This window comes from Ascidia mentula, chromosome 5, assembly GCF_947561715.1.
Source record: "Ascidia mentula chromosome 5, kaAscMent1.1, whole genome shotgun sequence".
Classification (NCBI taxonomy): domain Eukaryota; kingdom Metazoa; phylum Chordata; class Ascidiacea; order Phlebobranchia; family Ascidiidae; genus Ascidia; species Ascidia mentula.
Genome location: NC_138570.1, coordinates 20,390,410 through 20,403,352, shown reverse-complemented (window position 1 = coordinate 20,403,352; position 12,943 = coordinate 20,390,410). Strand labels below are relative to the sequence as shown.

At 40.1% G+C, this 12,943-nt stretch overlaps 1 protein-coding gene and 1 pseudogene across 1 annotated transcript in view; one reads left to right on the top strand and one right to left on the bottom strand.

Annotated features, from left to right (window-relative positions):
• Positions 1-12,943, bottom strand: part of LOC145903852 (protein NLRC3-like) — a 79,341-nt gene that overhangs the window by 5,527 nt on the left and 60,871 nt on the right. The window contains exon 6 of the mRNA XM_082992026.1: positions 16-87. Coding sequence (XP_082848152.1) covers positions 16-87 — 72 coding nt within the window. The remainder of the gene's footprint in view (positions 1-15; positions 88-12,943) is intronic.
• On the top strand, positions 4,553-7,925 carry LOC145901684 (uncharacterized; annotated as a pseudogene).

The following is a 12,943-nucleotide window of genomic DNA, read 5'->3' as shown; positions in this document are numbered from 1 at the left end:
ATATCATTTACTCACTCAGTAGATCGTATTGCACGGGTTTAGATTGGAGATATCCTGAAAGCGCATCCAATAATTTCGCACTTTTGTCTGGAAAACAAGAAAGACCAACATTTGCAATGGAAATTGTAAAAATGTATTTGGTTGCACGAATTATTTGCACTCATATATATTTTTACAAACACAGCCACTATTTGTAGAAGCTTTGCGTTACCATGTGCTGTGTTAAAAAACGCAGTGCAAAACTAACCGCAGTGCTGTGAAATTGTTGAGTATAAATATGCCAATTCAAATAGCATACGCGACTGCGTATTTTTGTAATGTTATGAAGGCAAGGCAATGACCGATACATGAGAATAACAAAAAGCAGATTTGATTGGTTTACTCCAACTTGTAGCCTGCTAGACTCACATTGAAGTTACGTTGGCATTTAGTTTTGGTCCAGTTTTGCAAGTTTTTGAAATATTTTCAGTTACTTGACCTTAACAGCTCAACTGGCAACATCAAATGCAACAAAACCTTTTTGTGGAATGCTGGGGAATGTCATCTTGCTAGCGGAACTAGTAGCACATCCGGGGTCCAAGTTGGTTTCAGTATTGTCACTTCTTGAAGCTGTCAGCAAAAAAGAAATTATGACACAAAACGCAGTAACATTTCATGCAATGGCATGATCGCCCCACTGCGCAGGTCCTTGCTTGGCGATCACAGCTAACGTATCGCGAATATTGTGTTTTCAGGCTTGGCAGCCCAGGCATTGCAGCCTACCTGGATCAGCCACTTTTTCCTGACAAGTCGGAGCAAGATTTGAAAAATCAGGTGAGGTTTGAACTCATGACCATGGGCCAACCAACGCTCTACCAACTGAGCTACAGGAGATCTATACCACTAATATTTCATGCAATGGCATGATTGGCAGTATCGCCAAGCAAGGAACTGTGCAGTTGGGCGATCATGCCATTGCATGAAATATTACTGCGTTATCTGATACGGTGGTAGAGATCCCCTACGTGTATGTGAAGGTTGCCTGGCAAGTTGTGCGCTTGCGCACCAGTGTCCCTTCGCCACAATATACCCCGTGAAACCACTGAGCTCATATAGGTCAGTTGGTAGAACGTTGGGCCTGGTCAGCCCAGGGTCGTGAGTTCAAACCTCACCGGGAGCTTGATTTTTCAAATTTTGCTCCGACTTGTCAGGAAAAAGTGGCTGATCCAGCCAGGCAGCAATGCGTGGGGTGCCAAGCCTGCAAACCTTATGACACAAAATATACAGATTAAGGAATGTACTTACAACTTTCCTTTCCAAGCAAGAGGCCACAAACAAATCGTCGCGTCATGTTCCAGTGTTCTTCTCCAACCAATGTATCAAGGAATTTGTCGAAGTCTTCATCTGGCATGAACAAGGAAATGTACGAAGCAGCAGAAAATTCCTGAATCGTTTGGTGAACAAAGAAAAAACAAGAAGCTGCAACATCGAAAACTTTTCTTTCTGAAAACCACGAAAATTTTGGTAGTTTTATTATAACATCTTGTACTTTAAGATACTCCAGGCCCACATTTGAGAGTTCTTGGTGGGTAAATACAACAGTTTTACGAGTCATTCCATTATATGCCATTCTGCCAAGTGCTTCTCTCAAAAAGTGTATACTACCCTTAGCATGCTCGGATGCATCGAGTTGTTGCAAAACAACATCAAATAAGCTTGTAATTGTGCCAAAACAGTTTTTGTCACCAAACAAACCAGCATACACAGCAAACTGCAAAAGTAATGGATTGTGACAAAAGTCTAGCATTTCTGGAGTTTCTTTAAGTTTTTCCCACAGTTCGTTTGCCTTTTCTCCAGCAAAGAAATCAAATAGCTTCTTCGTGTTTTCTGTAGTAAGGTCACGGATATATATAGTGGGTTTTGGACGAAGTCCCACAGGAATGGAAAGCAGTGAATGAGGACGTGATGTAAAGATCAATGATGATTTTTTGAACAGGGTTTTGCTGCAGAGATTAGCAACAAGCTGTTGAACTGTGAACCGAGTTTTATAATCTGTATTAATTCGCTTCATATTTTCTAATGACCATGTTGCCTGGTCCAGACCATCAAATACCAAAACACATTTTTCTTGGTTTTGTTTCATCCATTTAAATGCAGCATCAAGGTCAGTTTGCTTAACATCTGGAAACTGCCTATCAAGTAGGAGTTCTTGAAGTGTGAGTTTTTTATCTCCATAATCTAAATTCATGAAACTTAGGTGTAACACCAAATACCCATTTTTGTTTTTTCTCAAAAGTTTCTTGGACAAAGTGGATTTCCCTGCACCAGCTGCGCCAATAATGGCAAGAAACTGATCACCACTTTCGATTGTGGAAAGCAGCTCATCAAAAGTTATACGCTCTCCTTTAACTTTATTTTCATTGTACCTTATTGTTGATGGCACAAACTCTTCACCTTTCTTGGTATCAATACCTTGGTAGAAATCACGTTTCTCCAGCTGTGGACAAACATTTGGGATTCCATCTTCATTTAAACCAGAAAGAGGTGTGACAGACTTAATTTTATCCTGCTGCTTTTTGATGATTTCAATGGCTTCTTGCTGCTTTTCTGTGAGAAAACAGGGATAAAGTTGTGGTTCACCTAACATTAAGGTGTTGGCTAATAAATTATTGATTGATTAGGCTTCTTTTTTTTACAGTTTGCAAAACTGTGTTTAAATAAAAAAGTTGTCTGCATATTCCAACTCACCAACTAAAATTCCATTGACCCAAACTAAACAATTTGCTACATAGGTGAATTATTTTGGTAAAGATTGTAAATGGTTTCAGTAAAGATTATTGTAAGATAAAGTTTTTGTATTAGTTTACCTTCATCTCCTTGGTCTTCTTTTGTGGTGTTTAATAAACCTGCAAATATGTTCACAATAACTTTACTAAGTGTTTGAATATCATAAATTATTATGATGGAAATTTCGGGCATAAAATTAAAAAAGTTTGATAGCTAAAAAAAAACATTTTATGTGAATAGACTTACAGCAGCATTATGTGTTGAATTAGTTTCCATTGCGTGGCCAAATTATCTTACCAGGAGTATTGTAGTTGTTAATTATTGTTGGTTGATTGACATCACCTTGAACCCCGACAATGCTACCAGCTACGGTTGCTTCTGGTGCTGATATGTGCTGTGAGGAGCCTAAATTTTTAAATATCAAAACTTTGTCAATGTCAACAGAAGCGTATGTAAAATATTTGCAATAACTCACAATGCGTGATACATTCCGAACAAAGCAAGAGTTGGTATTAGAGCTGTTACATATTTGGTTTACTATGCAAGATATTAGTTTCAGACATAGGTGATTTTAGTAACTTTTAACTTCTATTTTATTCTATGAAAGAGAGAAAATTTTTAACCTGCTTTCTGTTGTTCAACTCTCGAACCAGATTTAGATCTTGTGATAGTTGTTGTTTTTTTCTTACTTTCTGTGTTACCCATGATGTTTGTTGGTAGTTTGTTTCTCCAGTTAGTTTTCCAATTTGTCAAAAATTAAATGTGTTTTTAGCTGGCAGGATTTACACCTGAAAGGAAATCTGCAAAAACTTAGAATAGTTCGTTAGGATTCCAGCACAATTATTTGACCCTGTTTGTGACCTCTGTTAGCCTGTTACCGTTGCGCAGGCGACTGTGGATGCTCCCGCTATGTGGCACTAATGAGCAAATGTTGAAAAAAAAGTAATTGATAAAGTTGCATTTGATTCCCATAAAAATGGATCGAAATCGGGTGTCGAGGTTTATTCAAAACAGTTGAATAATTAAGTCGATCTTTGATCAGGGTTTGACGCAGGCTGGCTGGCTTCAACAACCGTTTAAAAATAAGTTGTGCTAGAAAACGAATTTTCAAAGTAGGAACTATAACAGTGGATTTAATTAAAGCATTATAAGTAGATCGAAACATCCATATTATAGAAAACATATTTATGCTTTTTTGTAATATGAGACTGTCATTTTGTTTTCACTGTCATTTTGTTTTCAGAAATTTAAACATATTAAATTATTGCAGTAATGTTTCATGCAATGACTTGATTGGCAGGATCGCCTCACTGAGCAGGTCCTTACTTGGCGATCAGAATCGTGATCGTTAGGTTTACAGGCTTCCCAGGCATTGCATCTGCATGAAACATTGTCGGATTTTCCTGCGTTGTCTGATTATAGTGGTAGAGATCCCCTACGTATATGTGAAGGTCGCCTGGCAAGTTATGCGCTTGCGCACCAGTGTATTGGCCACAATATACCCCGTGAAACAACTGAGCTCTTGTAGCTCAGTTGGTGAGCGTTGGGCCTGGTCCTGTCAACTATTTCCTCATTATGTTTTCTACTTAAGATATGTGTCAGACTCCTATTCTTATGTTGCCAAGTATACGTTTATAACGAACAAGTAGTTGTTGCCAGTGCCATTCCCAGGGTGCCTCTAAAATGCCATTATGGGCATTGCAGGCATAGTAAACATTGAGTCTAGGCATTGACAGCCTACAATGCCTACGATGCTACATGAGTTTTCAGAAGGACCGCAATTCCCATGCTCATAACAAATAACGTTACATCAAAGTTGCCTTTGTTTGTTTATGGAAAAGACGAGCTCGATAGTTATTAATTGCGCTTTGAAAGGTTTGCGGCTAACAGCAAGTGGGACAAATCAGAGTGGGCGACTTCGCTGAGTGCGTTGCTAACCGGAAGGGCGTTGGAGGTATACTCGAGATTGTCCGATCAAGACATCGTGGATTACGATCAACTTAAACGGGCACTTTTGCTTCGTTGCGGTCTAACGGAGGAGGGTTATTGGGTCAAGTTTCGCGAGTCAAAACGAGAGTCTGGAGAAAACCCTGTACAGTTCGTCGTTCGTCTTGGAGGCTACCTTGACAAGCGGATGAAAAGTTCAAACCACACAACTGAATGGGAAAGTGCCTGGCAGTTGTTTTTGAAGAACAGTTTCTTAAAGCTTGTTCCAAGGAAACAGCGACTTACCTTAAAGAGCATGCGCCTAAGTCCCTGAATGATTTGACGGCCTTAGCAGAGCACTTTTGTCTGCACACGGAAAAGAAATGTCCAATGATGGCAAAAACTTCATGCGAGAGGGCGATCGGGAAATGCGTGATTTCTGGACGCACCGCGAACGCCAAGGTCACAAGGCAAAGGACTGTCCGCGTAAGCAAGTTACAATATACTTGGCAGCAACATCAACATAATATTATTTTTCTGCTTTGTCTATACATCACATTTTCACAAAAACTGGAGACGTCTGACCAATGGATGACGCAAAATCGGACCTGTGAATTGCTTTCCTATACGTCCACTTTTATAGAGTCATGCGTATGTGGGAAAGATGTAACTGCACAAAACAATTTTATTAATGTGACGCAGGTTCGGATTCGTGTGGGTTGCTTTCCTACGCCCATATTTTTAGAGTTTGATGACGTGTGGTGCGTATTGACAACCAAAGCTGGCCGAAATGGGAACCGTGTGTCTGGGATTCGCGCTTTAAATCCATCTAAGTTTGCCACGATATTCTTACTTATGTTCGCAAAAATAATGAAAACAGGGGATATGCTTTTATTCTTAGAACGCAAATGCTGATTTGTAAAATTAATCTAAAATGCTTCCGACTTTTTAATTTGTTTAAGTAAAAACACAATCACCTTCGAAAATTTGACTTTAGGATTTCTGCAAGAAAAGATTGGTCGAAATTCATTGGTTTAGAAATAAAGAGGAAGTTAAATTCGTTATGTGCAATCGTAAATCCATCTTGTGGAAAAATTTTACGATTTGAAAGATCAAAAATTGTCGAGTAGTTCCTTACACTGAAAACCCAACTTTGCTTTGACGAAAATAAAAACGTCTGGAATTAACGACATCCAGCGCGTCAGGCAGCTGCTAGTTTTGGGTGTGGGCATTTACTGCGGCGCTTAAATCTCATATTGCACAAGAACAACAGATTAATTTGAATTCGATATGCCTGACAGGACATAAAACTAATATTCTACGTAAAATTCTGCTTTGCATAAGGGTACAAATTTATTTCACAGTTGAAGTAACCTCTGTGCTACATGTGTTTTGTTAATTGAGTCCTATCTATCATTGTAACCTAAAACGAGTTTTGAATGCACTACACGCATCATTCTTACACCTCAGTTTAAAACAAGGCTAAAGAAATACTGTTTCCCCATGACCAACAACGTAGTAAATTCCTTTTTTAGGATTGTTACTTTGAATTTAGTGTAATGTGTGCATTTGTTTACGGCTACATTTACAGTGAGCACAATTTTTTTGCGGGGACACAAAAAATATTGCTAAATATTTAGTTCCTTTTTACAAATTGTTTTTTTCACATCTGTAAAACGAACATGATCTTTTGCGTCACTTCTCATTAAAGTAGTTTTTTATGGTATTGCAATTAGTAATGTTTTAATAAATATAATGTTTTGGAAGATAGTAGTCTAATTAATGGATCTCACCGCGTGACACAATAAATCTGACGTCACAATACTACAAGAAATGATTGTCTGAAATGCATTTGTGAAAATAGGGACATAAAATCGCATGGTGCAGTGGTAAATCAATTTGTGGGATAAAACTTTTGCGCCACAGGAACAGGTTAATTAAAATACTATATGCTTGGCAGCAAATGTAACATAATAGCTTTAAAAACAAAAACGTCTGGATTTAACAACATCCAGCGCGTCAGGTAGCTGCTAGTTTTCGGTATGGGCATTTACTGCGGCGAATAAATCTCGAATTACACAAGAAGAGCAGATTAAATAAACTGCAATATGCCTGGCTGAACATGATAATAATATTCTTCGTCAAATTCTGCTTTGCCTAAACGTGAAAAATTATCGCCCAAATGAAGTTACCTCTGTGCTACATGCGTTTTGTTAATTGACTCCTGTTTAAAACTAATGCATTTCAGGCCCATTTTAACCTGAAGCATTGTGACGTCCGACCAATGGATGACGCAAAATCGGATCCGCGAATAGCTTTTCTACGCCCACTTTTATGGAGTCATACTTATGTGGGAATGGTGTAACTGCGCAAAACAATTGTATTAATGTGACGCGGGTTCGCATTTATGGGTTGCTTTTCTGCACACATAGTCATGCTAGTGTGGGAATGATGTCGCTGCACAAAAAACTTTTAATTCCAACACAAAAATTCCAGCCTTTGTCTCAGTAGAGTAGAATGCGGTTATCGGACTTAACAAACATTTCTTTTGTGTTTTGAAGCAACAACAGCAACTACTACCACCGACAACAGTCACCTGACTCATATCTCAGCATCATTCTTATACATCAGGATTAAGCAAGGTTTAACAAACACTGCTTCGCCTAGACCGAAAACTTTTAAAATACCTATTTAGGGTTGACCTTTTTAAAATAGATTAATCTGTTCAATTTCTTTCAACTACATTTACTGCAAGAAAACATCTACTAGTTACTCTTCCTTAACCAACAACAGTAGACCTGCTACGTAAAGCTACATCTGTAAACTCATAATGACGAGTCGAATGGAGTGGGTTCCGCTTTACTGAATATCGTCACAAACTTCTTTCTCTACATTTATGTTTACTGGAGGATAAGACCAACCCTGTACAGTTTGTCGTTCGTCTTGGAGGCTACCTTGACAAGTGGGTGAAAAGTTCAAACCACACAACTGAATGGGAAAGTGCCAGGCAGTTGTTTATCAAAGAAAAGTTTCTTAAAGCTTGTTCCAAGGAAACAGCGACTTATCTTAAAGAGCATGCGCCCAAGTCCCTGAATGATTTGACGGCCTTAGCAGAGCACTTTTGTCTGCACACGGAAAAGAAATGTCAAATGATGGCAAAAACTTCATGCGAGAGGGCGATCGGGAAATGCGTGATTTCTGGACGCACCGCGAACGCCAAGGTCACAAAGTAAAGGACTGTCCGCGTAAGCAAGTTACAATATACTTGGCAGCAACATCAACATAATATTATTTTTCTGTTTTGTCTATACATCACATTTTCACAAAAACTGGAGACGTCTGACCAATGGATGACGCAAAATCGGACCTGTGAATTGCTTTCCTATACGTCCACTTTTATAGAGTCATGCGTATGTGGGAAAGATGTAACTGCACAAAACAATTTTATTAATGTGACGCAGGTTCGGATTCGTGTGGGTTGCTTTCCAACGCCCATAATTTTAGAGTTTGATGACGTGTGGTGCGTATTGACAACCAAGGCTGGCCGAAATGGGAACCGTGTGTCTGGGATTCGCGCTTTAAATCCATCTAAGTTTGCCACCATGTTCTTACTTATGTTCGCAAAAATAATGAAAACAGGGGATATGCTTTTATTCTTAGAACGCAAATGCTGATTTGTAAAATTAATCTGAAATGCTTCCAACTTTTTAATTTGTTTAAGTAAAAACACAATCACCTTCGAAAATTTTACTTTAGGATTTCTGCAAGAAAAGATTGGCCGAAATTCATTAGTTTAACAAATAAATAGGAAGTTAAATTCGTTATGTGCAATCGTAAATCCATCTTGTGGGAAAATTTTACGATTTGAAAGATCAAAAATTGTCAAGTAGTTCCTTACACTGAAAACCCAAATTGGCTTTGACGAAAATAAAAACGTCTGGAATTAACGACATCCAGCGCGTCAGGCAGCTGCTAGTTTTGGGTGTGGGCATTTACTGCGGCGCTTAAATCTCAAATTGCACAAGAACAACAGATTAATTTGAATTCGATAAGCTTGGCAGGACAAAAAACTAATATTCTTCGTAAAATGCTGCTTTGCATGAGAGTAAAAATTTATCTCACAGTTGAAGTAACCTCTGTGCTACATGTGTTTTGTTAATTGAGTCCTATCTATCATTGTGACCTAAAACGAGTTTTGAATGCACTACACGCATCATTCTTACATCTCAGTTTAAAGCAAGGCTAAAGAAATACTCTTTCCCCATGACCAACAACGTAGTAAATTCCTTTTTTATGATTGAGACTGTAAAACGAACATGATATTTTGCGTCACTTCTCATTAAAGTAGTTTTTTATGGTATTGCAATTAGTATTGTTTTAATAAACATAATGTTTTGGAAGATAGTAGTCTAATTAATGGATCTCACCGCGTGACACAATAAATCTGACGTCACAATACTACAAGAAATGATTGTCTGAAATGCATTTGTGAAAATAGGGACATAAAATCGCATGGTGCAGTGGTAAATCAATTTGTGGGATAAAACTTTTGCGCCACAGGAACAGGTTAATTAAAATACTATATATGCTTAGCAGCAAATGTAACATAATAGCTTTAAAAACAAAAAAGGCTGGATTTAACGACATCCAGCGCGTCAGGTAGCTGCTTGTTTTCGGTATGGGCATTTACTGCGGCGAATAAATCTCGAATTACACAAGAAGAGCAGATTAAATAAACTGCAATATGCCTGGCTGAACATGATAATAATATTCTTCGTCAAATTCTGCTTTGCCTAAACGTGAAAAATTATCGCCCAAATGAAGTTACCTCTGTGCTACATGCGTTTTGTTAATTGACTCCTGTTTAAAACTAATGCATTTCAGGCCCATTTTAACCTGAAGCATTGTGACGTCCGACCAATGGATGACGCAAAGTCGGATCCGCGAATAGCTTTTCTACGCCCACTTTTATGGAGTCATACTTATGTGGGAATGGTGTAACTGCGCAAAACAATTGTATTAATGTGACGCGGGTTCGCATTCATGGGTTGCTTTTCTGCACACATAGTCATGCTAGTGTGGGAATGATGTCGCTGCACAAAAAACTTTTAATTCCAACACAAAAATTCCAGCCTTTGTCTCAGTAGAGTAGAATGCGGTTATCGGACTTAACAAACATTTCTTTTGTGTTTTGAAGCAACAACAGCAACTATTACCACCGACAACAGTCACCTGACTCATATCTCAGCATCATTCTTATACATCAGGATTAAGCAATATATGTGCAAAAAAAGCCATAATATTGCAAAGCTGCAGACAGGGTGTGTACACGCACTGTTTCGACCTGTAAGGTCTCATCAGTGCAGCTGTTGTGTGGCACTGTGCTAGCTTTCACACTAGCAGGCACACTAGTCTCCACTTTGTGGTACCTTTCGGTCAACGTCGATCTGCAGGGTATCTGCAGGGTACCCTAAGTTCCTCAACTGCCGAAATCAAGACGATTTCTTTTTCCATCTAAAAAAGTGGTGAAGGCGCTAAACGCACGTTCCACCAAGTAAGAGCTAAGATAATCACGGAAAGGTGCTCGCGTACCACCTGGAATGCGGTCGCATACCACTAGTGGTTATAAGTACCACCGGTGGGAAACACTGACTTACGCTATAAGAGAAATTTTTCCATGTGATCAAGCGCCCCCAACTTGTGAAACATGCTGTGCTTTGGTAACAGTAATGTGATCCAGATTGATTGCAGGATTTCGAATGGAGCCAATTACTGCTTTGGATAATGTATCAGCAACACAATTGTATTTGCCTTGTACATAACGAAGGTCCGTTGTATATTCGGATATGACGGACAAGTGGTGCTGTTGTCTTGCCGAAAAGATCCGATGCCCTTGTAACGCAAAAGTCAACAATTTGTGGTCGGTGTAGAGGGTAAATATGAGGCCCTCCAGAAAGTATCGGAAATGGCGAATAGCCAGATGAGCCGCCAGCAACTCTCGGTCGAATGCGCTGTACTTCATCTCGTTAACACGCAATTGACGACTAAAAAATGGGAGGTTTGCAAACCCCGTTTATATGCTGTTTAAGCACCGCTCCTATACAGCCCTATCAGATGCATTAACAGTCAGGGCGACTGTGGTATCACGATGTGGATGGTTAAGTTTCGTTGCATTTGCCAGCGCAAGTTTTGCTGCGTCAAAAGCACATTGCAAATCACGAGACCACTGCAGCTGAGCATTCCTTTTTGACATGGAATTATAAATGGGGGACATGATACTTGCGGCAGAAGGAACAAATCTGTGATAAAAGTTTATCATTCCAGCAAATCTTTGCAAACCAGCGGTGGGCCGAGGAAATTTTTCTATGACTTCCACTTTACTGGACAAAGGTTTTGAGCCTTCGGCATCAACCAAATGACCTAGAAACTGGATTTGTTTTTTTACAAAAACACATTTGTTTAAGTTGATTAGAAGGCCAGGTGTAGTTTATGTTGACTTGGGGAAGTGCTGGTCACCAGTATGTCGTCCAGGTAAACAAAAACAAATGGTAAAGATTGACAAACCTGGTCTGTAAGTCGTTAGAAAGTCTGGGCTGCATTATTTAGGCCGAAAGCATTCTTAGGAATTCAAACAATCCAAACGGAGTTATGATAGCAATTTTTTTGGATGTCTTTACCTGGTGGTAGCCCCGAACTAGATTGATCTTAGAAAATACCTTGGCGCCGGACAACCGCGATGTTAAAGTGTTGAATATGCGGAATGCTGTAGCGATCTGGCTGGGTAAACACATTTACGCGGCGGTAGTCACCGCAGGAGCGAATTTTACCTGATGACTTTGGTACCATATGTAGTGGTGCGGCCCAAGGACCAGATGAACGACGAATGATCCCCATTTGAAGCATCTCGGAAAACTCCGCTTTAGCGATTGCAAGCTTTTCGGGGGATAAACGACGTGCCTTTGCATGAACCAGTGGTCCATTAGTGCAAATGCGATGCTGGACCTTGTGTCTGGGGTCAATGCTGGAAAACTTCGGTGCGGTTAAAGACGGAAATCGTGAGACAAGATTTGTAAAAACGCTAGTAGATGTGGTCAATTTGCAAATGAGCGACGATTTGTTATGTGTGCCTTTTGTAGGAATGCTGGCGAACGATTATGAATGAACAATGCAACTGTGACGTATAGATCTACCAGCAAGGTATGTGCACGCAGAAAGTCGGCTCCCAGAAGAGGTTGCGATACAGCGGCAAGTATGCATTTTCAACGAAATTTGCCTGCTGCGAGTTTGAGCATCTTTTTCCCAAAAGTATTAATCATGCTGCCGTTAGCTGCCGTTAGCTGCCGTTAGCTGCCGTTAGCTGCCGTTAGCTGCCGTTAGCTGGCGTTAGCTGGCGTTAGCTGGCGTTAGCTGGCGTTAGCTGGCGTTAGCTGGCGTTAGCTGGCGTTAGCTGGCGTTAGCTGGCGTTAGCTGGCGTTAGCTGCCGTTAGCTGCCGTTAGCTGCCGTTAGCTGCCGTTAGCTGCCGTTAGCTGCCGTTAGCTGCCGTTAGCTGCCGTTAGCTGCCGTTAGCTGCCGTTATCTGCAATTAACTTGATTCCTTTAGCTTGCTGTTGACGAGCAAGATGTGAAGCCGGAAAAACGCTTACCTCAGTTTCTGACTTGCTGCAGTGCATGTAGATGCACGTGGAGACGCCGCGAGCGCGTTGCGCTTGTCTACCTTTGCGGCAGCCGTGAACGCATAGCACTCCTCGGCCCTTGCCTTCCATAGAATGGTAGCACGTTGTGCAAAAACACGTGGGTCGTTAAAATCTTCTTTTGCGAGTATAATTCGTATTTCTTCGGGCATCCTTTGCAGAAAGATATAACGAAAAAAACACTGCTTACGGCGACCTAACAATGACAGCATCTCATTCATTAATTCTGCTTGAGATCGGTCTCCAAGTTCAGATGTATGTAACAGTTTATGCGCTCTTTCATAATCTGAGCAGTCGTAAGTGTTTATTAACCGTTGCTTTAGTGAATTGTACTTATCGTGATCCGGTGGGTTTTCCAATAAATCCAATAGTCTATCGGCGCTTGCTTGATAATGGGATGAAACAACGTAAAAATACTTCGTAGCCCAAACTGGGCTTCGGCTTGCCGTTTTCTTGTCATATATTGCGTTTTGCTTTGGCCAGCACTGCCGTGTGTCCACCTAACGTCACATGCAATCTGAATATTTCTTATTTCTGGTGGATATTGTTCACTTTTCGC